The 27,615-nt window shown below is 43.1% G+C and overlaps 1 protein-coding gene across 1 annotated transcript; it reads left to right on the top strand.

Moving 5' to 3' along the window:
* Positions 1 to 2,668: 2,668 nt before the first annotated feature.
* Positions 2,669 to 25,470, top strand: Anapc7 (anaphase promoting complex subunit 7). The gene is made up of 11 exons (XM_047562301.1): positions 2,669 to 2,851; positions 6,712 to 6,898; positions 9,748 to 9,867; positions 14,442 to 14,553; positions 15,469 to 15,622; positions 16,329 to 16,471; positions 18,334 to 18,451; positions 19,489 to 19,685; positions 22,225 to 22,449; positions 23,275 to 23,425; positions 24,708 to 25,470. The coding sequence occupies exons 1-11, from the start codon at positions 2,751 to 2,753 to the stop codon at positions 24,895 to 24,897; spliced, it is 1,698 nt and encodes a 565-aa protein (XP_047418257.1). The 5' UTR covers positions 2,669 to 2,750; the 3' UTR covers positions 24,898 to 25,470.
* The last annotated feature ends 2,145 nt before the right edge of the window (positions 25,471 to 27,615 follow it).

Genomic DNA, 27,615 nt, shown 5'->3' on the forward strand with positions numbered 1-27,615 from the left:
ACTTAAGATATACTTATGTCAGCCCCACCAAGAGTAAGACTGGAGGCTATGAAAGAGGGATTCTTAGGAGTGCCTTATAACTATCAAAGAGACTATCAGGGTCAGAAGATTTTTTAGTCAATTTAAGGTCTACAAATCTTCCTAACCTCCTATGTAGACAGACTTAATCTGTGTTTGCTAGTATGATTATCTAGCCCTAAGTGACAGAGATAAATGGATGACTACTATAAACACAGAGGTTATGCCATTTAAAAGGCATTTTACAAAAATCAGATGACATTAGATAACTTAACTACATCTTACGGGGGCTTCTGTGACATTATAAAAACTAAGTGCTGTGTTTACATTCCTGATAACTGGCAGTGGAACTAATAACCTTAAAGATTTACATTCCCAAATAGAGGCCAAGTCCTTACTGGCCTTGTTGTGGGAATGACTTCTTAACTTTCCAACGTGATATTCATTGACATGTTGCAGATGCTGTGACATTTGTTTTGTATTAATCGCATTCCAGTACCGGTGTCTTCCTTGTTTCCCTCACAGAAGCATCCACCTCTCAGAGGACTTTACAACCCGTTCTTTCTGAACCTGACTTTTATCACAGACCCCTTGACTGACCCACCCACAACATTCCTAAAAGGGAAACCCAACCTGCTCTCCCCACGTGGCCCCTCTCAGCCTGAAGCAGCCAGAGGGGTCATCATCCATCTCCCCCGCCCTGCTACAGCAGCAAGGCCCCTTCATCAGATGGGGCATTGAGACTGGGCAAAAGGACAGTCAGTGTAGACAGTGGGTGATTGGGTCAGGAGGATGGGGGCTGATTCAAAAGGAAATGAAATGCTAATACCTCCAGAGCATGTCCCCCTCCTCTGACCTGTTTCCAAGTCACCTGCCTCCAGGGAATTGTTCCTCCCAGCAAGGAGTTGTTAATGAATGCCCCCCCCAGGGCTCCCTTCCTGCCTTTCCAGATATGGAAAACGGGGAGAAGTGTCCCTGGACTTTGGCCATGTAAGCAAGATAAGAGGAGGGGACATGAGAAGAAAGGAAACCTAAAGTCTATTAAAAGGGGCAGGACACCCCCATTCTTTGGGGCGCCAGCTCTGGACCATCTCTCTCTCTCTCTCTTTCTGTCCGTTCTATCCTTTAAATAAAACGTTTTGCTCTTGCCTTAGCATTTCTCAGGTCTTCAATCTTCAACACCAGGGAAACGGGACCCATCCGGATTTTAAAGACTGGTTTCAGTTCGACCTTCAGTACCCCTTTCTTACCTACAATCTGTGGTGGATCACTTCTGTCATCTAACCCTTGACAGGCTTCCCATGGTGAGTTAAATTTAATCCTTTTTTTTTTTTTAAGATGTTGATAGACCTTTTTTATTCATTTATTTATAGGCAGTGTTGAGAATGGAACCCAGTACTTCACACATGCTAGGCAAGCGCTCCACCACTGAGCCCCAGCCCCAGCCCCTGTATTTCTTTTTCTTCTTTTTGCACCGGTACTGGGGATTGAACTCAGGGGCATTTGACCACTGAGCTACACCCCCTACTTGTTTTCATTCATTTTATTTTATTTTATTTTTTAAATTTTGAGACAGGGCTTTGCTAATTTGCCCAGGCTGGTCTGGAACTTGTGATCCTCCTGCCTCAGCCTCCAAATCGCTGGAATTACAAGTGTGCACCAGACTGATAAATGTGTTTCTTTGCAGCTGTTTCTTTAATATCAAGTGAGACAGACCAAGATGTGTGTTTCCTTCAAGAAATGGGTGATAAGCCACATAAGGTTGAGTGGGGTGGTGATAGGGAAAAGTAATCTGATTTTTAAAAATTGAAATACCTAAGGGACCTCACTCAACTACCTACTTGGCCCTTATATACCCCAGAGTTTTTGATGCAGATTTAGCCACTGTGTAACTAAGAAATTTGAAGTCAGAACGTCTCACTTCAAGTCCACTATTTAACAAACCTGAGCCCCAAATTTAAGCAGCTTCTTCATCTGTGAAGAGGGAATGTCAGTTTCAACTCTGGCTTGATTTATGAACAGTCATGCAAAACTTTCTGTGAAATGTTAACTGTACGAGACAAATGCTGGTTAACAGGACCACCAGCTCATGTTTGGACCCATACTTTATTCACACTGATCCAGTGAGTCATTTCACAGGGTACCAAGCCCTCGCATCAAGGAGCCTAATCAAGATGCGAAGCCTGAAACTGACAGGAACGCAAAAGTCGCGGGTGGGCCGGGCGGAGTGGGCGTGGCGCCTTCTGCCTGGTGCGCACGCGCCATTGCAAAAGCAGTTAGGTCTGCCCTTGGCGCCTGATTAAGGTATTGACTTCCGGCTGTTGCAGCGTTTTCCCGCCCTCCATTTGCTTTCATTTATGATAAATTCCAATATATATTGAATTTCTGAGATACAGAGACTCCTCTCACACTCACTTCATTTCAATAAAGTAATCCTTCGAGGTGTTTTTTGTCCCATTGTACGCCTTCAGCAGAGTCTGCAGTTTAGGACGATGATGTAATTTTTGCGTTAAAAAAAAAAAATCATCCTCTCTCACGGGGCCCGGGAGTAGCACGCAATTTTCTTTTTACTCAGGCACCTCAGCAGTTACCTCCTTCCTTGGGGGCGGTGCCGCGTGTGGACCCGAAGGACCCCGGCGCCGCCGCCATTTTGGAGTCTTCCAAAAGGAGGGATTATCTGCCGGCTTTTCGCGCCGCTACTGCCGCAGCTACCTGCGGTTTGGCCGGGCAGAATGAATGTGATAGATCATGTGCGGGACATGGCGGCCGCGGGGCTGCACTCCAACGTGCGGCTTCTCAGCAGCTTGTTGCTTACAATGAGTAATAACAACCCGTGAGTTGAGGCGGGGAACGGCCTGGGACTGAGGAGAGCGGCGGCGGTTTGGGAGCCGGGGCCGAGGTGGTGCTCAGGCGGGAAGGAGTGGCCGCGGGTCCACTGTCGGCCGAGGCCTCCCCTGACGGAGCCGTCGGGAGCGCGGGTAGCTCCCGGGTGCTGGCCGCCGGCGCCGCTCCGCACGCCGGGGTGCGCTTCCGCCGAGGATGTGGCGGGCGCCGGCACCGAGGAATGGAAGGCTGAGGCTCCGAGGTCCACGCTGGCGGCGGGTTCCCAGAAGTTGGGAGCGAGGGCTTTCCTGAGGCGTCTGTCGCCAGACAAAGCGGCTGCCACGTCGCTGGGCCGAATCCTCCCCGCCCGGCCCCTTCCCAGGAACGGGGTTCGCTTGCTGCCGCTCTGACTCAGCCCCCGGGTTCTGTGCCCTTGTCCTCCAGCTGAGGTTGATGTTCCCCCCCGAGGGTCCGCTCCCTTGCCTTGGCAACTCCTGAAAAGCGGATTTCGTTGATGGGGGGTTGGTGGCGCCTTTTAAGGACTGGGGAGCCATAAGAGCAGCGCCCCTGCCTTGTTTGCTGCCGTGTCAGATGAAACACAGGGTTGCCTCCATCCTTGAGCGCATGTCCCCCTTCGCTCCCAGCCAAACTGCCTTCCCCCATCCGACTTCTGATTTCTTCTCACGGTAGTCCAGCCTCCCAGGCTCTGGGTCCTGTTGCTTGAACGCACAAGCTGGTTCTCAGGTCTGGGTCTTGTATTTGCTGCTCCTGCTGCTTGGAATCCTCATCCCAGGGCTGCTTCCAGCTCAGATATCCCTCTTAGCCGTTGTCTGACTCCCAGAATGTGTTCCCCTGTTTTGAAGGAGCAGGGTGCCTATGCCCTAGCTCTGTGCCGGTGTGCTAAGGAATTGCATTCAGTCAGGGAGGTGAAATACCTGGATCAAGTTCAGACGTCTAGTAAGCAGAGGAACTGCAGTCTCTGGACCCTGGTTCCCTTCCACCTCCACCTCCAGAGTCTGTTCTGACCCATCACAGTTTGCTGCCTCCTTATGGCATTATAATGAAATCTGCTCAGTACCCTTTTGTGTTTGGCCTGCTCTAGAAGCTGGTCCAGGTCAGAAAGGAAAGGGCTGCGAAGTGCCTGCAGTGCAGCGGCTGCTCCTCATCCCATTTCCACTCGTGCACTGTGGGTCTCACTAATGAAATCCATCCTTTAACCATCCATTTAAGTATGGACTGAGGAACTCTGGCCTCTGTCAGCCTTCTGTGTTTATTCTGGAGACTTTCACTTGGTTCTGAGTGATTTGTCACAGCATGCAGTTTCCACTATTGGGGATTAACACACAATTCATTAGTTTGTTGGGTTTTTTTGTTTGTTTGTTTTGTTTTCCTTTTGTGATGCTGGGACTGAACCCAGGGCCTTGTGCATGTGAGGCAAGCACTCTGTCAACTGAGCTATATCCCCAGCCCCTGTTCATTACTCTTGGTTCTTGAAGATGTGACAGGATAGTTTGAAGCAGTTTGGTGCTTTGGCTAGATTGTTTAGTTACCCTGTACTTTTTTGCATTAGGTTAGATTGGCAGTTCTTAGCTTCAGTAAATGTTTTAAGTTCTGACCTTTATCATTTATGTTTTGAAATTATTGAATGGGCAGCATATTCACTTAAAAAAATTTAAGCAGTAGAAAGGGTATATGCAGATCAGTGTCTGCTCTCTGAGTCATGAACCTCCCCACCACCATTTTCCTTCTCCAGAAGCAACAACTATTAAGTTTTTCATGTGTCATTCCAGAGATAACTTGTGTGTAGATAGGCAAGTATGTTATGTAAGCATCTGAATGCTTCCTGTGGATGTAGTAATAGTTATTAAATGGTTATCACTAAATACAAAAAAATGGTTATCAGTAAATACCTAGAATCTGAGTGTTGAAAAAGATCTTAAGTCATCTGTACCATTTCTTTCCTTGAATTTTTTTATAACTATATCCAGTGATTAGCCTGCTATCATTTTTTTGAGGGGGAGGGACAATATTGGGAATCTTGGGCCCTCGTGCATGCTAGGCAAGCGCTCTACCATTGAACTACATCTCTATAGCCTTTTTTTTAAAGATAAAATGCACATATCATAGAATTGATCCTTTTAAAGAGAACAGTTCTGTGGGTTTTAGGGTATTCATAGGGTTGTACCACTAATTCCAGAACATTTCATCCCCACAAGAAATCTATTAGCAGTCATTCCCCCATTCCTTTTACCCTGCAGCCACTAGTCTGTGGTACCTATTCTTATATATACCTTCATTTGTTGATACATTAACTGTCTACAAACTTCTTTGACTCCTTCCTCTTATTTTAAGCAGTTTTGGCTTTTATGTATCAAAAGTGTGTAAATTTCTCTTGAGAAGGAGGAGGATTAGAAGTTAAAAATATGGATTCCCCATTAAGAATGGAGGTTGGGAGCCAGGCGCAGCTGCCCACGCCTGCAATTCCAGCAGCTCAGGAGGCTGAGCCAGGAGGATCGCAAGTTCATAGCCAGCTTCAGCAAAAGTGAGGTGCTGAGCAACTCAGTGAGACCCTGTCTCTAAATAAAATACAAAATAGGACTGAGGGTATGGCTCAGTGGTTAAGTGCCCCTGGGTTTAATACCTTATACCAAAGACAAAAGAAAAAAAGAATAGAGGTTGGGGGTTAGGGGTACAGCCCAGCAGTAGAGTGCTTACCTGATATACAAAGGCCCTGGGCTCAGTTGATCCCCAGCACTGTAAAAAGCAGGAGAATGGTAGCCAGGTACTTACAATGTTTGTGAACATATTTAAGGTTAAAGAAATAGTTTTGAAACATAGCAGTTTCTTTAATTGTCATTAAATACCTGAGACTTAAGGAGATAAGAATGCTTCTTGTGAGCAGGCATGGTGGCTCATACTTGTAATCCCAGCATATCAGGAGACTGAGGCAAGAGGATTCCAAGTTTGGGGACTGCCTAGGCAATTTAGCGAGACCCTGTGTCAAAAAATAAATAAATAAATAAAATAAAAAGGGTTGCACCTCAGTGGTAAAGTGTCCGTGGGTTCAACCCAGTATCCTGCAGAAAGACCAAAAAGAAAGAAAGAAAAAAAGAATGTTTCTAGTGCTAATAAAGTTTACTTTTCCTTTTTAATTTATTCTGTGGTGTTGGGGATCAAACCTAGAGCCTCACACATACTAGGCAAATACTTTACTAATGAGCTTCACCCCCAGTCCTAAAGTTTACTTTTGTATATAAAATTAAGACTTTATCAAAAAGCCAGTCCTCTTTTTGTCCCACTCTGTCCCATTGGCTCTCCCATTGACTATCCCGTTCTCTTCTCAGACTGGTATTTTCTACAGTATTTGAAGTTTTGGGGTCCAATTCTCTTTATTTACCCCTTCCTAGAAAGGGGGTGAAGTTTCTCTTTTCCAGGTCTTCAGTCCTTCTTTGGTAATATTAGTTGTCATGTGATTGCTCTCCTTTGTCAGTAGTATCCTTAAAACTTGATGTTAAAGAGCATGTGGATAGATATGTAACAGACTGTTAAAAGGAGTTGGGTTAAAGAAGGGGAGGAAAAGATGTGGTTTCTCTGTATATCTGTATTGGATTTTATAGATATTATTACATTTATATTAAGTTAAAAAATTAATCATATTAAAACAGCAGTTTGAGGCAGTATCTACATGTGTTGGTCATATTAGCATAAAGTTCTCTTTTCATGCCTCTCATTTTAGGGACAAGCCCCTAAGGTGTATTAACATTTTGTAAACTCACTATTCAGGACTTTGTGCTAGACTTATGTGAACACCATGTTGCTCTAACATTTCAAAGTAAATCACGTAAGGGGTATACTTTCTTTGTTTTCTAGTGAGTTATTCTCCCCATCTCAGAAGTACCAGCTTTTGGTGTATCATGCAGATTCTCTCTTTCATGATAAGGAATATCGGAATGCTGTAAGTAAGTATACTATGGCTTTACAGCAAAAGAAAGCCCTAAGTAAAACTTCAAAAGTGAGACCTTCAACTGGAAATTCTGCATCTACTCCACAAAGTCAGGTAATTTAAGATAGGGTTATGATTTTTTTTCTTTCTTTTTCCTGGTTGGGAGCCCTGTGCTGGGTTCGAACCTGGTACCTCATGTATGCTAGGCAAGCACTCTACCACTGAGCTACGTGGTCAGTCCCAAGACAGATAGTTTAGAAGATGACTGACTAGGCGTAGAAGATGATAAAATAAAAAAGTAATTTAAAGGGAACTGAATAGCGAGGCAAAGATGAAAAACCATTTAGATGCAGGAACCTACCCAACCAAGCATAAAAGGCTAAGAGCAAAATGTAAACCACGAATTGCCTGGGTTCCAACAGTTATGCATTGTTCTTTCCTTTTATACAAACAGAATTTAAAACGTAAGGTGTTTTTATGATTTCACTGAAAATGAAACTTTTAAAATGTCATTCAGTTGTTAGGTCTGTGTGAGTACATGGTGAAATATATGGGAAAGAATTTAATAATTCCTGGCAGTTTTGGTTGCTTGATAATTAGTTAAATAAATGAAGCAATAAAATTGCAGTGTCCTCACCATTTGACCAAGTTATTCCATTGCTAGAAATTAACCCTAATAACACTCACACAAGATTTTCAGGTTCTAAGGCTGCTCGTTGCATATTGTTTATAAGAAGAAACTGGAAACAAAAGTGTTCAGCAGGGTCAGATTTCATGAAATAGAATGTGATGGAATTATTGAAGAAGAGACAAATGAGGTGCAAGTATGTGTGCTTTTTTGAAAAGGACTGTATACTGGTAAAATTAGGTTTGAAGCAACATGTCAGTACTGTTTTTATTTACAGGGGAGAATTTAGAGATACATAAATATGTATTGGTATATATTTTCAATATATATAATATATGGATAATAAACTTGAAAAAATTTTTTAGTTTTTTTTTTTTATGGTTGTAGATAGCATGTCTGTTTTATTTGCTTATTTTTGTATGTGATGCTGAGGCTCAAACCCAGTGTCTGACACATGCTAATGAAGTGCTCTGCCACTAAACCACAGCCTCCAGCCCCTTAAAATTTTTTATGTGTGAAAGAAATTAAGTGGAAAACTAGGGAAATAAAGTGTTTTGCTTTTAAGTTTGAATCTGTTTTTAAATTTCTTAGTATATACGCAATTTATATTTAAAAGGAATGTTAGGTGAACTAGGAGTGAAATTATCAGTTATGGTTTTTCTGCTTTGTTTTTTTCCACATTAGAAAGATAAATGAGGGGGTTGGGGTTGTAGCTCAGTGATAGCACACTTGCCTAGCATGTTCGAGACACTGGGTTCCATCCTCGGCACCACATAAAAATAAACAAATGAAACAAAGGTAAAATGTTCATTTACAACTAAGAAAAAAATTTTTTAAATTAAAAAAAAATGACAAATTAGTTTTTTTTTTAACCTGTCCAGCTTCTTCCTGTTTATTTACCTTTATGTAAAACTTTTGCTTTCTATTATTAATGAGCTGATTGTAGGATCATCTCTTATTTTCTGACACTGAATTGAAGGGATGTATATTATCCAGGTAGGATCATTCATAGCAATAGTTAATATGCAGAGTATTCCATATGCCAAGTATGATGCTAGGCCTCTGTGTGTGTGTACACGTGTACGTGTGTGTACCTGTGTGTACGTGTACTGGGGATTGAACTCAGAGACACTTCACCCCTGGGCTACATCCCGGCCCTTTTTTTTTTTTTTATTTTGAGACAGGATCTTGCTGAATTGCTTAGGGCCTCCCTAAGTTTCTGAGGCTGATCTCGAACTTGCAGTACTCCTACCTCAGCCTCCTGAAGTTGCTGGGATTACCGGCATGCACCACCATCCTGGCTTGTTACTTTTTTTTTTCAAATATTTTAGTTGTAGGTAGAAACAATACCTTTATTTCTATTTATTTTTATATGGTGCTAAAGATCGAACCTTTATTTCTATTTATTTTTATATGGTGCTAAAGATCGAACCCAGTGCCTCACGAAAGCTAGGCAAGTGCTCTACCACTGAGCCACAGTGGAAGCTCCTTGTTATTGTTTTTTGATGGCACTGGGGATCGAATGCAGGACTTCACACATGCTAGGCAAGCACTCTGCCACTGAGCCACTTTCCCAGCCCTCCATCCATTCTGTTCCCTCCCCTCTCTTCTCATTCCTTTCCACACTCAATTGCATGGGCTGTTCTCAAACTTGTGATCTTTCTGCCTCAGCCCCCTAAGTGCCTGGGATCACAGGCTATGCTAAACCTTTCACCTTTCATATAAATGAATACATTGAATTTTCATGGAAGTTGTAAATATTGAGATCTAACTCACATGCTATATATAATTCACCCTTTTTAATTTTTATATTTAAAAATTTTTATATTTAAAAATATTTAAATATTTATATTAAAATATTTATAATAAAAATATTTATAATAAAAATATTTATATTTAAATATTTATTTAAATATTTATATATTTAATATTTATATTTAAATATTTTTAATGTATACAATTCAGTGAGTTTCAGTATATTTACAAGTACTACCTAATTCCAGGACATTTTCATCATTGTAGAGAGAAAGCCCATGCCTTTTGGTACTCAATTCTTCATCTCACATTTGCACCCCTTTCTGTAGCCCCTGGCAATCACAAACCTGGTTTTTTTTTTTTTTTTGCCTTGGGGATTGAACCCAGGGATGCTTTACCACTGAGCTACATCCCCAGATCCCTTTTTTTTTTTGAGACAGGGTATTGCTAAGTTGCCAAGACTTTCCTGAAACTTGTGATCCTCCTACCTCACCTCCCAAGTTGCTGTGATTATAGGCATGTGCTGCTGCACCTGGGTTAAGATCATATTTTGAGGAGTTGTTTTTTCTCTGTCTCCTAGTGTCTTCCATCTGAAATTGAAGTGAAATATAAAATGGCTGAATGTTATACAATGCTAAAACAAGATAAAGATGCCATTGCTATACTTGATGGGATCCCTTCAAGACAAAGAACTCCCAAAGTAAGTTGAATTAGCAGGTGGTTATGTGTTTTCCTCCTTTGCAGCCCTCCCACCCCTTCTTCCTCCATGTTTTCTCTATTCATTAAGAAGTCCATCTGAACATTTTACTCATGATGGTTCCACTGTTAATGAAGTAGGAATTCAGAGAGAGACGTGAATGACTTTCTTAAGAGACCTGAAAATTCAACTGATGAATAATAATAGCTGTACAATGCTATATGTGTATGTTCTTTGGTATTTCTTCCTGTGGAGAAGAATGATTTGCAAAACATATCCATGTGGCCAAACCACTTTTTTAGAACTTCATTTTTTGCATTCCATAGATGTATCTGTTTTGATAGTAGGAATGATTTTATTCATTTTCAAAATCAAGACTACAAGATATCTTTGTACTTGCATATGTGCGGAATATATGTTTGTGTTTGATTTGGCAGCATATTATAGTGAAGAGTATTCATTTAGCTGAAGTCAGGGATCTGGTGTCTTGTTTGCATCTCGCGCATATATGACTTACATGTAGTTTAAGGTTGGGCAAATTACCAATCTCTGGTCTTTTTTTTTTTTTAACTTTATTTATAAAATGAGGGTAATAAAAATCTAACTTTTGTGAGAACTGAATTGTGAATTGAGTTCATGTATCTAAAAATATGCCCCCCTTTGGTACGGGGGATTGAACCTAGGGGCACTTAATCACTAAGCCACATCACCAGCCTTTTTATTTTTTAATTTTAAGACAGGGTCTCGTTAAGTTGCTTAAGACCTCCCTGAGTTGCTGAAGCTAGTGTTAAATTTGCAATCCTCCTGCCTCAGCCTGGGAATACAGGCATACGCCACTACACCTGGCATAAACCAATGCTTGGTACGTACAAGACAAGTGCTCTACCATTTAGCTACATCTCCAGTCCTAAAAATGCATTTTAAAAATATTGTTCTGTAGAGTACATTTGGTGTCTTTATCAAAATTTTTTGAAACACATTTTAGAACAGTGTGAATCCTTGCATTGAGGATTGAATTCATGTTTGTTTGGTGCTAGGGATTGAACCCAGGAGCACTTTACCACTGAGCTATACTCTCAACTGTTGTTTTTTATTTTATTTTGTTTTGTTGTTGTTTGTTGTTTGTTTGTTTTTTTTTTTAACTTTATTTTATTTTTTGTTGTTATTTTATTTTGAGATAGGGTCTTACTAAGTAGCTAAGATTGGCTTAGAACTTGTGATCCTCTTGCCTCAGCCTCCCAAGTCTCCGAAATTATGGGCATGTGCCACTGCATCTGGCTAGTATTTAATGTCCTAGGCTGTCACCTGTCCTTACTTCATTGAAAAACTGTTTTGTGCAACTTGTGTTTAATAATAGGAAATTTAATAGGTATTTTGTGTACAGCTAGGCACAGTGCATAGTCCTATAATGCCAACGACTTTGGAAGCTGAGGCAAAAGGATTACAAGTTTGAGGTGAGCTTCAGCAACTTAGGAAGACCCTGTCTCAAAATTAAAAATGAAAAGGACTGAAAAGACTGGGGATATAACTCAGTGGTGAGAATGCCCCTGGGTTCAATCTCCAGGATTGCCACCAAAAAAAAAAAAAAAAAAAAAAAAAGTCTGTACATCCTCCTGCTCTGAAGACAAGGAAGCTAAACAGTAGAAACCTGGTGTATTTCCCTTAGTACTTCATCAGAGTGAGTGTTGCTGAATTTTACAGGTAACCCAACTTGATGAGAACATGTTTAAGTTTCTCTTGATCGTAAAGATTATTTACTATTTTGACTTGGTTATTTTTTGAGTTTGTTTTGTTTTGATTTGTTTTGTTGGTGCTGGGATTTAAACCCAGGGCCTGAGCATGTGTTCTATCACTGAGATCCATTCCCCACTCTCTTTTTCTGAGTTTGATTTATTTAATTTTACAGTATTAGGGATCATACTCCAGGGCCTCATACATGATAGGCAAGTATTGTACCACTGATCTGCATCCCCAGTCTGTTTAAAATTAAGATATTTCCTCATTATCTTTAATGATGTTGGTTGCAATTTTGTTGTTGTTTAAAGGCAACTTGAAAGTAGCTCGGGATGATGTTGACCATGTATAATCCTGGTGACTCTGGAGTATAAGGCAAGAGGATGACAAGTTCTAGGTCAGCCTCAGCAACTTAGGAAGACCCTTGGCAACTTAGTGAGATCCTGTCTCAAATAAAAAGGGCTGGGGATGTAGCTCAGTAGTAAAGTACCCCTGGGTTCAATTCCCAGTACCAAAAAAAAAAAAACCCAAATACTTGGAAGTATATTATGGTCCAACCTATCTCTTGATAGGTTTGGGTGCTATGTATTAAATTGTGTTCAGTACCCTGTGAAAGTCTTTTCTTACCCTGAGAATTACTTTCTTGCATGTATGAGGAGGTGTCTGGTGCTGTACTCAAGGCCTTTTGGAAGAAGCCATTTTGATTATAAACTTTGAACAGCACTATTCCTTATCTTATTAGATATGTATTGTAATCTCCTTCTTATTGCCTTGGTGGTGCTTGGGGAAGTTTTTGGAAATTAGAAATGGCAAAGAAATTTGATTTTATGGCATCTAGTGCTTGATGTTTACAACCATCATTTTAAGAGGGTCTAGAGGAATCTGTATTTGTTAGGAGTACATGTCCTTCATGCAGTAGAACTCTTGTAGCCAGGAGCAAGCAAACATGTGCCTCAAAAATAAACCTGTAATATTTACAGTTTTTCTTTCTTGTCCGTTAGGGAGTTAACTGGCTCCTCAGTCTGTGTAAAGGACAAGGAAGTGAGTCAAAATACGTCTAATTGAACATCTGTTAATGTATGGTAAACACCACTACACATTCCCTCACACTTAAAGGAAAATTCCCGTGTTAGATTATTATATCTTGGTAAATATTCAACTTTTAAGAGTAATCATACCAACATACAATCTCAGTTTTTAGGAAATGATGACTGCTTGGGTTTAGAACTGGTGGAATGTGCCTTCACAGTTTTCCCAAGTAAGATCTGTTTTAAAAATTGACTTTTCCACTTAATAGTACTTAAAACTCGTCTTTTGAGTGACAGCTAAGTAGTTTAAAGGAAATTTTGGTATTTGTTGAGACAAAAGGTCCATCAGTTTGTTAATAATAAGCAGGCAAGGAAGAATCTTAAATTTAACCTTTTATTTTGGAGTATTCGCACCAATACTGGAGTTTTCCTTTAAGTACCTTCCATTGCATATTCAAAATAACCTAAAATAAAATATCTGCTCCAAGTAAAAAATAGTTTTATTTCTAGTATTTTATATTTCATCATTTGAATTAGTGTGGATTAATGCTTTTCTGGATTGTTTTATACACTGAAGATCTAGAATTGGAACAGGTATTCTTCACAGACACTCTTGAGTAGATACGTGGCATGCCAAGTCACAGATAATTGAAGATATTAGGAGATTGACTTTTTTCTTTTGTGTCCTCACATTGACTGCTTCCTTATGTTTAAGATTAATTTTAAGTTGAAACAGTGGATTTTTTCTTTGTACTATTAAGATCATTTATCCCTTCCCTGTAATTCTGACATTCTTTGTCACTTTTAGATTTTCTCTGTTGTGTGCTCAGGATTACTTTAAGAAAGCTTGGGCTGGGGTTGTGGCCCAGTGGTAGAGCACTTGCCTAGCATGCAGGAGGCCCTGGGTTCCTTCTTCAGCACCACATATAAATAAAATAAAGGTATTGTGTCTACCTACAACTGAAAAACAAAATTAAAAAAAAAAAAAAAACCTTAATTACATATTTAAATTGTGTTGAAATGCAGATGTCTGCATTAACTGGATTTAAATAGTTAGCTAATCACTGGATCATTGTCATTTCTAGAGGTCAGTTTGAATCAGAGTTTTGTAACATGACTTTGGCAAGTCAGACAGTACTTATAGGTCAAAGCTTTGTTAGAAAGGCCAGATTCTAGTCACTAGTGTAATTGTCAAAAAGAAGCTAAGTATTTTAACTCTGTATCTGTCATTTCGCTTTGGGGAAAAATACCTGATACTTTTTAACTAGTTTTGTCAAGAGTTCCTTGTTTTCTTATGCCTCAGTATTAATTGAATTTAAAATATTTGAACGTGAGCACTTCTTGAGTAGTTCACTTTCTGTCTTAAGATCAAGAAAGAATTAAGGTAACTAGAATTCTGGAATTTCTCAAATGAATGTCATTCCTGTTTCCAGAGGCAGCATCTTTGGTCCAGATATTACTGGACGTTTTAGTTAGGTAAGTGAAAGGGTAATGTGACTTTACTTTTAGGGAGGATTTAGGAAAAGCAAGGATAGTAATATAATTTCTTCTTTGCTTTGAAGAATGGGATTGTTCTTTATTTGTATAGAGCTATGGGTAGATTTTCCAGTAAAAAGTAGAATAGTAACTATTAATAAAAATCAGATGGTGAGGGGCTGGGGTTGTAGCTCAGTGGTAGACCACTTGCCTAGCATGTGTGAGGCACTGGATTTGATCCTCAGCACCACATAAATACAAAATAAATAAAAATCAGATGGTGAGGTATTTTATTTGCAGATAGGTTTATCTTACTCTTCTTTGTTTTTGTTTATACAGATAAACATGATGCTGGCAAACTTGTACAAGAAGGCTGGTCAGGAGCGCCCTTCAGTCACCAGCTACAAGGAAGTACTGCGGCAGTGCCCATTAGCTCTTGATGCCATTCTAGGTACAGATGATTTTCTGTCTGTTTTCCTGGAATATCGACTTTCAAAGATGGTAGTTCTCAGTCATGGTTATACATCAGAATAGTTTTTGTTTTTGTTTTTTAACAATACTGGGGTTGAACTCAGTGCCACTTTACCACTGACCTATATCCCCTGTCGATTTTTATTTTTTTAAGACAGGGTCTTACTATCTCACTTAGGCTTGGGAGGCTTGCAATAACTTACAGTCCTCCTGAGTCAGCCTCCCTAGTCAGTGGGAGCAGGTATGAGCCTCTGTGCCTGGCAGAATAGAGTTTTTTTAAAAATTCCCTGCATCGTCACATTTTCAATCAAGAAAAAAATTTTTTTTTCTTTTTGATATGGGGGTTTGAATCCAGGGCTGCTGAACCACTGAGCTATATTCTCAGACCCCCCCCCACCTTTTTTTTTTTTGAGATAGGACCTCACTGAGTTCCTGAGTCTGCTCTCAAGCTTGCTTTTCTCCTATCTCAGCCTCCCAAGTTGCTGGGATTACAGATGTGTGTCACCATGCCCTGCTTTGATCAAGAAATACTAAACAGTTTTTCAGGGCTAGGAATGTAGCTCAATTGTAGAGCACATGCTTAGCATGCTCAAGACCTTGGGTGTGAGCCCAGCACTGAAAATAAATAAATAAATTATTGTCTTTCTGTCATATGTATCTGTTTGTTGTTGTTGTTGTTTTGTTTCTAGTGCTGGAGCTCGTTAGGTTACTAGGACCTCACGTGTGCTGGGCAAGCACTCACTCTACCACTGAATTATACCCCCAGCCCCTGTCTTGTGTGTACTTATTAGATAGGGAAGGGGATACTGTGTAACCGAGGAAGGGGTAATCTGTTTCTTGCTCTGTGGAAGAGGGCAATGCCTCACTACCTTTTTCCTGCTTTCTATTGGGTTAGGTTTGCTGTCCCTTTCTGTAAAAGGTGCAGAGGTGGCATCAATGACTATGAATGTGATCCAGACTGTGCCTAACTTGGACTGGCTCTCTGTGTGGATCAAAGCATATGCTTTTGTGCACACTGGTGACAACTCAAGAGCAATCAATACCATCTGGTAAGTGCCACAGCATTCATTCACTGCATGAGGCCCTGTCCTCATCTGGAAGTTTGATGTGTTTCATTTAGCAAAACAAAAATGAGATGCTTATTTTTTGATGTTGTGGCCAGCTGTCCTTGGGCTTTCTTCATCTGTTAATGTACTGAATGGTTGGAAATAAAATACTCTCTCTTGGAAACCTGTAAAAATGTAAAGTTGGACTGAGTTCAGCTCTGTATGTGCAAAGGTAAAGAGCAAACTGCCATTGTGTCATGTTCAAACCTAGGAGTAAACCTTTCTGGCCTCCCTGGAAGCATGGTTTATTGCAGCACCTAACCTAGATTGCCTCCTTTGAACTGTGCTTTTCTTTCTATTTGGATATAATCCAAGGACAAGAGACTGGAGTTTTGTGTTATTCGAAGTCATCCAGTTGAGTAATAAGTAGTTTGTGAATGACATTACATTCAGCACCTAGTAGTGTATGTTGTCCTCTGAAAAACTACAAGAAATTTTTTTCTAGGTAGTGAGTAGTGTCTGCTTTATTGGGTATATTCACTGTCCTATATAACATTTTTTAAAGTCAAATCTAGTGTGCATAATTCATTTTTAAAGTCTTTTATTATGAAAACTTTCATGCATGCAGAAAATAATGTCTTTATGCCAGTTCCCCTGATGTAGCAATTAAGGATTTAATTTTAAGATTCGGTGTTTAATATCTTTTAAGCTCACTAGAGAAAAAGTCCTTATTGCGAGATAATGTGGACCTACTGGGAAGCTTGGCAGATCTGTACTTCAGAGCTGGAGACAATAAAAATTCTGTCCTCAAGTTTGAACAGGCACAGATGTTGGATCCTTATCTGATAAAAGGTGAGTGATTCTTGGGGCAAGGTGAGAGCGTCTGAAGAGGGACACATCAGAGAAGACAGGCACGAAATGTGGTGTGAACTGGTACTGTTGTTCAGGGAAAGTGTTTTTTAAGGCTTATTACAGCGGTCTTTTACTTTCTTTCTTTCTTTCTTTCTTTCTTTCTCTCTCTCTCTCTCTCTCTCTCTCTCTCTCTCTCTCTCTTTCTTTCTTTCTTTCTTTCTTTCTTTCTTTCTTTTTTTTTTTTTTTTTTTTTTTTTTTTTTTTTTTTTAAAGTGCCTGGCACGACTCTTAACGTTTAAGCAGTTGTTTTTGCTGGAAATCAAGTGCTGTCTTCTCACGGACATTATTTGGCTTTTTTTTTCTTCTTCTTTTGGAGAGGGTCATAGTCCTTCCTTATGAATTATAAATTTATGATGTGCCTGATTTGGATGGCATCCCCAGAACCATAATATCCTTTTAGGGAATTTAGTTGTACTGTTTCCTTAGCATAATTAAAAGGGAGTAAGGGAACAGATCTGAAGAAAAGGATTAGGAGCAGACAATAGAAAAGACATTGATCTGAAAGCAGATTGCAGCTGAAGGATGAAGGCATTACGACTTTGAAAGGCTGGCTGTTGGGTGACTGGGAGCGAGTGAGTAGTGAATGCTCAGGAGCAGTGAGAAATGAGATCAGATAGGTAGGCTGACATTTGTTTGTAAAAGGCCCAAAAAGGCCATCAGGAAAATATGCCTTGTAACAATGAATAATCTTATAGACTCTTTTTTTTTTTTCTTTCTTTCTTTTTGGTTCTGGGAATTGATTCCAGGGGTGCTTTACCACTGAGCTGCATCCCTAGTTCCCCTCCAACTGCTACCCACCCCCTTGGCCACATTTTTTTTTGAGACACAGTCTCTTATTAAGTTGCTGAGACTGGCCTTGACCTTGTGATCCTCCTCCCTTAGCCTCCCAAGCAGCTGGGATTTCAGGCATGTGCCACTGTGCCTGGCCAATTGGGCAAACGTTAAATCAAGAGCATGACCGATCAGGGAGGGGATTTTCACAAGCATGCAGATGAAGGGATGGATACAGAAGATGAATCTGTGTAAGCCTCCCTCCTGCCTGGTGTTTATTCCCATTCTTTAAACCGTCTGTGCCATGATGAAATGGTGTTGTAGAAGAACTTGTTTGGGAGTAGTTGGCAGCTTAGAGTTGGAAGCTTGGACCCAAGATTTTAGGCCAGCAGAAGTGTTGCTGTGATTTTGACTTGAAAGGCAATTTTATGGGAATCTGAAGGGATAGCAAGGAATGTGGGAGAATGGTGGCAAGAGATGGGTGACAGCAAGCCTGGGCCCTTTTTGTAGACTGTGTGTGAGTGGGGTGGGATGGGAGGAAGGAGCAGGCCTGATGGGAGTAAGGAGAGGTGGTGATCTTCAATGACTGCATTCCAGAGTGAACTACAGGTTTTTTCTGGAGTAGGCCAACTTTTTGTGAGACTGACTTCTTCAGCATAGTGTGTGTTCCTGACTGCTCAGAGCTCTTGGGAGAGAGGACTTATTTGATGCCTTTTTTGGGCCCTTTCTGGTTATGCATTAGGAGAACTGTATATCACACCACAGAAATAGGGACAAACAGTTCCTGAAAATAACAGGCTTTCAAATTGTGGGGTAGATCCTTCTGCTTTGCCTTTTTTACTTTGGATGGGTTTTCCTTTTTAATAGTCATTTTGCAGGGAAGTGATATTGGTGGAGGAGTTCATGATGATGGAAAGAGCTCAGACCCTGCAGCAGCTGGAACCTCAGTGTGGGTCTGCTTGTTGGGTCCCACTCCTTTTTAAGGACTCCTTTGATTAAAGGGCCTCTTCTTGTCGTGTCCTTCCTTTTAGGGATGGATGTATATGGCTACCTCCTGGCACGAGAAGGTCGGCTAGAGGATGTGGAGAACCTTGGTTGCCGCCTTTTCAATATTTCTGATCAGCATGCAGAACCCTGGGTGGTCTCTGGGTATGTTTGTACATTCCTTTTCTCCCTGTTTTTCAGTAGATTCTTTAAGAAATTGTGGGTTTTCCTAAAAAGAATATAGATTGAAAGTACTGGTTTAAGTGGTAATCAGGCTGTGCATAGTGACACATGTCTGGTAATCCTGGGGACTTGAGAAGCTGAGGCAGGAGAATTCCAAGTTCAAGGCCAGCCTGAGGAACTTAGTGAGACACTGTCTCAAAATAAAAAATAGAAAGGGCTGGTGGTATAGCTCAGTGGTAGTGTTTGCTTAGCACATACAAAGTCCTGGATTTGATCACCAGGAGCACCAAAAAAAAGAGAGGGAGGTAATCAGACCTGGATCAGATCATGTCATTCGACTTTGTTTTGTGATACAGGGTTGAACCTAGGTCTTTGGTGTGCTAGGCAGTTCTCTACCACTGAGCTTCATCCCTGACCCATGACGTGTGATTTTGGATGCATATTCAACTCTCTGGGTCTTGTTTCTCAGTTGGAGGGTTGGCAGATAACCCCTACTTCTAGGGGAAAGCATTAATTGAGACAGTGAATGCATCGTGTTTAGCACTGGGCCTCACTCAGGGCAAGCTCCTCTGTTATTTACCTCAAGGCTGGGAATGTGGGTCAGTGGTAGAGTGCTTTTCTAGCAAGTGTGAGGCCCTGGGTTCAATCCCCAGCACTGCTCCCCGCAATAAAGTCAATAAAACCCACATTGCTGTTTACCTGGCTTTACAGAATCTGAATGTCTCTCAGCTTGTAACGTATATCCAGATAATCAGGTTCTTTTCCATATTTTCCCCTTCCTCGTCAGGCTTTCCCCCTTAAAAACAAATATGTATATACATATATATTGTGTGTGTGTGTGTGTGTGTGTGTGTATACATGCGCATGCACATGTGTGTGTTATTGCTTTTTCACTAACATCATAGGTTATAGTTTTAAGTGTGGTTTATAATGAGGATCATATATAGGACCTTCCTTTTGATTTGTGCATGAAATGTTTATGGTCCCTCTCAGATAACTTCTGGTGGTTTTTCCTCCAGGTGTCATAGCTTCTATAGCAAACGCTACTCCCGTGCCCTCTACTTGGGAGCCAAGGCCATTCAGCTGAACAGTAATAGTGTGCAAGCTTTGCTACTTAAAGGAGCAGCACTTAGGAACATGGGCAGAGTCCAGGAAGCAATAATCCATTTTCGGGAGGCCATAAGGCTCGCACCTTGTCGCTTAGATTGTTATGAAGGTAAGATCGCAAATGACTAGTAGGGATCTGAAGGCATGGCAGCTGCACTCAGGTGGAAGGCCTCATCAGGCCTACAGTTCCAAACTCTTATGTGTTAGAGTCATCTGGGGGATCTTTTAAAATGAGGCTGCCAGGTCACTCCAGCATAGAGGAGAACGTGGGGTAGGGAGGTGCCAGTGTGCAGACAGGTTTGGGAATCACTGCACTAGGCATTTCTACTTTAATTTAGAGATTTCACTGGATTTTCCACCCTGTATTCTCTAGAATGCATCTCTCTCTCTCTGTCTCTCTCTCTGTCTCTCTCTCTCTGTCTCTCTCTCTCTCTCTCTCTCTCTCTCTCTCTCTCTCTCTCTCTTACTCTCTGGTTTTTGGCCAGGGGATACTTGGGATAGGTTTTGTCCTTCTTTCCCCCTTCAGATGTAGCTCAGTCATTAATAAGAATCTCTGTGCCAGGCCCTGTGCTAAATCGCTTGGTAATGTCTTTATTCTTTTCATAGTCATCTTTGGACCACAGATGTTACTCATAGAGTAATGCCATACCTGTGAGACAGTGTTAGCTGTGGGAACTAGTTGTCCATTGTGACCTCTAGAGTGGGCATGATGGGGGTCCAGCTTTTTCCTTGTTGTTATATAATATTTTAAGTTCATGTGAACTGACCCTAAGAGCTCAAAGGAGCTGTGCCAGCCTCAGCAACATTTGGTGACTCAGTCACAGACGTTAAAATAGATCTTACAAGATGCAGTTCCTCTAAAACATATTTTTATAAGAATTTAAAAATAAACCTAGGAATCTAGGAGTGATTTGATCTTAACAGGAAGATGAGTTCAAATTTGAGAAGCAAAATTTGGAAGTTGGGGGAAAGAACAAGTCTGCTTATATAGCCAGAGAGCTCTGCCTATTGTAAATGTGTTGGGGGAAAGGAAGTTGTCTTTGTTCTTAAATAAACTGCAAAAAACCAAGCCTCTGGTTTCAGATTAAATTCTTGAACTGGAAACTAACTTCCCTAGCCTCTAAGCTGCATTGGTCACACCAGCTCCATTCTGCACCTCACCTGTTTTGCTAGAGTATAGGAATGCCTTTGGATTACCATAGTGCCTGGATAGAGATGGTTAGAGCATCTGGGGGCAGCGAATGTTCCCCAGATGGCCATTGAAGCTTCTCAGGCTGCTGTTTGGAGATTTGATTTGGTGACTCTGGTTATGCCCTCTGGCCATTTCCAGTGGAGCTTTCTTCCTTTGCTGGCGGATGCCCTTGGTTAGTAAAGTGCATTCTCCCCCACCCGCCAGGGCCAGGGATTGAATGAAGGGCCTCTCAAGCATTCTAGGCCAGTGCTCTACCCCTGAGCTACATTCCCAGCCATTTTTATTTTTATTTTGAGATAGGGTCTTCCTAGGTTGCTCAGGCTGCCTCAAACTTGTAATCCTCCAGCCTCAACCTCCTGAGTAGTTGGGATTTACAGGCATGTACCACTAGATCTGGCTGTTTCCGTTTCCTTCTGAAGTTCCAATATTCAATAAGTAGTTGCAAACAACTGTATTTTGAACCTAACATGTTGCCCTTTAGAGTTAGGTAATTTCTGGTTAAGTAACCATAGTGTGTGGAAGAGTGTGCACGAATGTTATAAATGCTGCTAGGGTGGAGGAGTATGCGGAGAAAAATCTGCCAGCGATTGTGTGGGTTTGGGGTTTAAGCTGTTTTTCTGTTTTGATGAGTGCTTTGTGCCAGAAATTTCTTCCCCTGTTCTCAACTTCTTGGCACAAAGAGTTGACTTTTCTTGAAGTGGCTCCATAGGGCATCTCGCTGTGGATGTGGAGACGGGAGCTGCCAATCTTAGTATATTGGATCCATCTGATCAAGTGCTTTCCCCCTAGAGTAAGAAGGCCCTCAGCAAGCGCCATTGGAGATGACTTCTGTGTTGCAAGTCAGACTCTGCCTTTCTTTATTTTTTTTATTTTTTTTTTTGTCGGTACTGGGGATCAAACTCATGGCCTTGTGTTTGCAAGGCAAGCACTCTACCAGCTGAGCTATCTCCCCAGCCCCAGACTCTGCCTTTCTGCTCATGTGGCTTGTTAGGAGTTGGTCCTTTAGTTGATAAAATCGGACTTTCACTTTTTACCCTGCCTCTTAAATATAGGTCTACAGGTGACTCAACACAGCCAGGGAATAATGGCTTAAGGCAGTAAAACCTTGAGTTTCATTGGAAACATCATCTTTCACTACTTTAACCTCCTGGCCATACAACAGAGTGATGATTAGTGTCACATTTATTCTTCAGGTTCAGACGTTCTGCCCATAGCTGCAGGTTCCTATGCATGCTTGTTTCTTTCACTGAAGGTGTGTTGGCAGGGCAGGCTTTTTCTCTCCTGTCGAGCCCTCAGCGATTCCATCAGCACATCCTCCAGTCTGTCTCACCTCAGTTTCCCCTGGCCCGCCCTTTGTCTAAAACTTGGAAGGGTTGCCGTTTGGATTGCTGTCAGAGTGGAAGCGTGACTGGAAATGGTAATGTGACTGAACTTCTTTGTGTGTTTATTTTTTCAGGTCTCATCGAATGTTACTTAGCCTCTAACAGTATTCGAGAAGCAATGGTAATGGCTAACAATGTTTACAAAACTCTAGGCGCAAATGCACAGACCCTTACCCTTTTAGCCACCGTTTGTCTAGAAGACCCAGTGACACAGGAGAAAGCCAAAACTTTGTTAGATAAAGCCCTGACCCAAAGGCCGGATTACATTAAAGCTGTGGTGAAAAAGGCAGAACTCCTTAGTAAGTTGTCTTCTATTTTGCCCAGTTCAACATTCATTTTTATAGAACCAAATGTCATTTGGACTCTCCAGTGCCAGCTGGTTACAGATGACTGGACAGGTGTGTGTGCCTTTTGCAGCAGGTCTGAACCTCCCTGAATTGATTTCTATTTAGCACCCAACCAAATGTAGCTGGCATAGACTTGATTGGATTGACTTGAATAGGCTAAATTGATTAGTACCTGTTCAGCTTGCTTTTATCTGGTTTTAGTTGTCCCGAACTAATTTGGGCTGAATATAACTAACTGGTTTTAGCCAGTTTGAATTGTTTTTGAGCTATCTGGATTGTCTTACAACTCCCATTTTAGCCTTGTATTTTTTTGTCTTGTTTTTTGTTTGCTTGTTTGTTTTTAATGAAGAGGTTTATTTTGGTTCATGATTCTGGCCAGGGTCAAGGGGGCCGGCCACCTCTGATGATGTCCTTCTTGCCAGCGGAGTCCTGGGATAGCAGTAAGGCATCACATGATGAGAGATGGGGATGCACCTTATGTCCTGATTTATGATGAACGCCTGGATTGGGGACTAATCTGGCAAATAAAGTGCAATTTGGTTTTTTATTTGGATTAAGGTCAAGAGTCCATTTGAAAAATCAGAACCCAAGCCATAAATTTCCTAATGAAACAGGAATTCAGGTGCATTTGCTCTCACTTTGTGTCACTGTTATTCTCCTGAGGATGACTGCAAAGAAGTTGTCAGATTGTGATTGTTGTGGTTCTGTGAATAGAGTTGAGCTGAAAATATATTTTCAAAATTTTGTTGAAGACAATGAGGCTATCTCTCTTTTTAGGCAGAGAACAGAAGTACGAAGATGGGATTGCTTTGCTGAGGAATGCCCTGGCTAATCAGAGCGACTGTGTCCTACACCGGATCCTGGGAGATTTCCTCGTAGCTGTCAATGAGTACCAGGAAGCCATGGACCAGTATAGCATAGCGCTCAGGTAGGCCCTCGGCCTCTGCGGGAAGGTACCGAGGAACAGGAAGGGGCAGGGAATGTGTGGCAGGAGTTCTGGAAAGACACCGTGGAAAGCAGGTAAAAAGAGTAATGGCAGAGAGGTTTTTGTGAATTCAGGCCTTCTGAAAAACTCCAAGTATAGTAACAACATTAAAGAGCTGGTACATAGTAAATGCTAAATGAATAGTGGTGTTCATACTTTTCAATTCAGAAGTGATTTCTTTGAGGGTTGTCATGGCAAGGGGATGTCTGTGATTGAGTCTGGTCACATCCATCCATTCCCTTGAACAGCAGACAGTTGAACAGCACTCGTGTGCCCGGCCAGTGACCACTGGGCATGCTTGGTCCCAGGAGCTCTCCTGCTCGTGTGCACAATGGTGATGCCACCGCTAGTGCTTTCATAGCAGTCTGTAGAAGGTGCGTGGAGGCTAGGGGGCAGGAGCCTTGGGTGCTGGTGAGAGCTGCGTGAAAGGGTTCAGAGAAGACAAGAGGTTAGAGATGAGCCTGCGTTTATGTAAATAGAATAGGATCCCGCATGCCTTTTAGCTGCTTTTTGGAAGCTTAGAAGCAAGTGAAAAAACAAAAACCAGATTTGATTAGAGGTGGGATTTGCTAGGGATGGGATGCCTGCTGGCTTGGGTTATGGTCACAAAGGCAAGAGGAAAGACAGCTTAGAAGCCAATGAATGAATGTTCTGGAGGCTTTGAACTCTGGGGGTTGGGCACAGGTAAGTTCTTGGCTGCTGAATGCACATGCCTAGGTGGAGGTAGCCTCAAGTCCTGGGGTCTAACCTAGGAGCTTGACATCTGTTCGTGGCCTGCCACGGTGTTTTTACTTGACAACTGAAATGCCATTGTATCATAAGAGCACAGAGCAGGTGTAGCCACAGAAGAACTTTGTAACCCTGTAGCTCAGAAGCCCCCTTCTTTTAAGGAATTACGTTGAGTTTCTCTTAATGTTTGCCACTCTTCCGTTGGTGTTGTCTGGTAGTCTCCTTTAGCAGAAGGCTGGGGGTGATAGGTGTGCAAAGGTTTCAGAAATTTGTGGAGAAAAAAATCAAATTGAGAATCCCAGAAATTGGGAAACAATTCCTCTTATCACTTCTGGAAGTGGCCCCCTCTGTCCAACCTTGGAAACCCAGTGGTGCGGGGACCCCAGGCTTTGGCCGTTGTGCTGCCTGTGCTCTTTCCACTGCTGGCCAACAGATGACCGTCATCCTGCTGGAAGAGGCAGGGACTCAGGCCTCTCCTCTGTTTCTTGTCTCCTAGTTTGGACCCCAATGACCAGAAGTCTCTAGAGGGGATGCAGAAGATGGAGAAGGAGGAGAGCCCCACGGATGCCACTCAGGAGGAGGACGTGGACGACATGGAAGGGAGCGGGGAAGAAGGGGACCTGGAGGGCAGCGACAGTGAGGCGGCCCAGTGGGCCGACCAGGAGCAGTGGTTCGGCATGCAGTGAGGGCCGCCGCTCGGAGCGCTTCCCTGGACTGTAGGTGCCGGAGGAGCGGCTCTCGGGGAGACGGTGCCTGTGCGCTTGTGGCCGGGCTCCCTGCCCCGCACTCCCGAGTTCTAGTCGGGACTTCATTTTGACACTGGGGCTGGCCAACCTCCGGTGTTGCTCCACCTGAGAGGACCGCGGGCTGCCCTTTGGCCCACAGAAGCGGGCGCTTCAGGCAGAGGGCTTTTGATGTGACTAATTGCTGAATCCAAAAGCTGGAAGAATATTTTGTGACGTGAATGGATTTGAAGGAGTCAAGGACAAGTACATGGTCTGGCCCTACCAGAGGTGGTTTCCTGTTCCCAGAAGTCATCGTTCTGGGCTGTCTGTGCTCCCCTGGCGACTTGCTTTCTTCTGCAGTGATGGCGATGCCTTCAGCTGACAGTTGCTGTTTTCAGAACAGCTTTCCTATGTGCTGAACTGGCACCTTGCCTCAACCTGGGCCAGTCTGAAAGGCAGGTGTGACCAGGGTGCCCAGGTGCCTCCCGGGCGGTGGGGAAATAAAACTGGTTTGTACAGTCATGGTGTTGGGGTGGTTGGAACGGAAGCCCTTTTGTAGGCTCTTCCTCTTTAGGCCTCTTAATCAGAATGCACTGATCCCTTCCTAGCCCTGGTATTGGGAGCCAGGAGGGTTGGAAACTTAAGTGAACTCAGCTGGCTCATCTGTTTGCATTTTCAGCTGGTAATTTTCCTGGGCCGGGAGCCTTCGGCTAGATTTCATACAGCCAGCCTGGCTCCTGCACTGGGGCCCCGGGGAGATGTCACACTGCTAACCCCAGGTTCTCATTAAAACAAAATTAGGCTAGGCATGGTGGTACGTGCCTCTGATTCCCGAGACTTGGAAAGCTGAGGCAGGAGGATCTCAAGTTCAAGGCCAGTGTGGGCAACTTAGACTGTGTCTCAAAGTATTTTTTAAAAAGTAACCAGAGGCAGTGTTCAATCCCCAGTACTAGAAGAAAACAAAGTTTATCTAAATGGGATTAAACCCAGGGGAACTCTACTGAGCTATATCCCCTCCCCCACCCCACCCCCACTTCGTTTTGCTAAGTTGCTGAGTGTTTTTCTAAACTGCTGAGGTTGACCTCAAATTTACAAATCCTCCTGCCTCAGCCTCTCATTACTGGAATTGCTGGAATTTTAGGTGTTTGCCACCATACCTGACTAAAATGTGAATTGGATATAAGTGAAAAGTTTAAAAACACCGTTAAGTGGACAGTAGTTTAGGCATTCAGAGCATCTGACAGCTGCAGCTTAGAGACGGCAGAGTGAGTGTGAGTGTCTTTCATTAGGTGGCTTGAGGCCTGTACTACCCGCTGGACCTGAGCAACGTAAGTGCACTGCCAGGGACAGATGCTGCCCGAGACCTTGGTACTGTCCCTGGTGCCTAGTTGTGACCCCCTCAGGACTTTGAGAGCAACAGCGTATCCTCCCCCGTTCTGACCGGAGGAAGCACAGCTCCGTCTCTCAGGCCCAGGACTGTGTGTCACCCAACGTTCCTGCAGGATCTGGATGTGGCCTGTGGCCTGTGCCCAGCCTCCCCTTCCTCCTCATGTCCCTCAGCTCTGCCAGGAACCCCTGATCCTTGTGACCTGGCCACTGCAGGCCTCCATCCCAGCAGCACCAGACTGGATTCCCGGGGTCTCCTAGCTCCAGCGTTGGGCTGCTGGTCAGGTGGGAGGAGGCCCGAGGCTGCTGGCCTTCGAACACACTCCAGATGCATAACAGCAGTTGCATGACTGTGATCTTGAGAGACTGAGGCAGGAGGACCCCAAGTGCAAGGTCAGCCTGGGCAACTTGGCAAGACCCTGTCTCAAAAAGATGTAGGGGTGCAACTCTGTGGTAGAGCACCCCTGGATTCAATCGCCAGGACAGAGGGGAGGGTGGGGAGTGAGCGTGGCCCTGTCACTCAGCGTTCTCAAAACAACTTCAAGGGCCAGGGGCCTAGCCCCGTGACTCACATTGAGCCACTTGGTGGGACATCAAGCCGCCTAAGTAGAGACTTCCCCCAAGTGCCATAGTCACTCTGGGAACCTTGTGTGTGAGGCGTCTGCGTCCTGTCATCTCCCTGCCCTTCAGATTGCGCCGAGGCCATTGCTGGGCTCCTGGAGTCTGGTTCTCACTTGGAGCTCAGGCCACCAAGCCATCAGGCATTTAACTGCGCAGCCTGGGCTTCCTTATTTGCTTCCTGGTTGAGGCGGCAATGAACTTGGGAGAGGTTTAGTAGGGCTCCCCCAACACCATTGGGGGGGCGCCCCCAGGTCTCTAGTAATGGGCTGGTGGGATCTCTAAAGCCCACCTGCGCTTCTTTCTGGAGGTCCCTGCCCTTCATCAGGGCTCCTTCGCTTCTGAACCCTGCTGGGTTCAAGGATCCGGCAGGCTTGGTCCCTGCTCACAGGGCCAGTGGGGAGTCATCCCTGCTTCTAAGTTCTCAGACTGAGGCCGGTTTCTGCCCGAACCTGTAGTCCTCGAACTAGCAAGCTTCTCAGGGATGCCCATGGTCAGGCCCAGCAGCAAGCCTCAGTGTAGGTGCAGGGTAGGGCCCAGGGGCCCAGAACTCGCATCACGAGTCACTGCCCACCCTGACTTCCTGTTCTCTGCAGGGCTTCCCTGGACCAGACATTAAGACACCTGGGAAAGGGGCGCTCCAGGGTCCCGGAAGCCACGCCCAGGGGCTCTACC

This window comes from Sciurus carolinensis, chromosome 8 (genome assembly GCF_902686445.1).
Source record: "Sciurus carolinensis chromosome 8, mSciCar1.2, whole genome shotgun sequence".
In the NCBI taxonomy this organism is placed as follows: domain Eukaryota; kingdom Metazoa; phylum Chordata; class Mammalia; order Rodentia; family Sciuridae; genus Sciurus; species Sciurus carolinensis.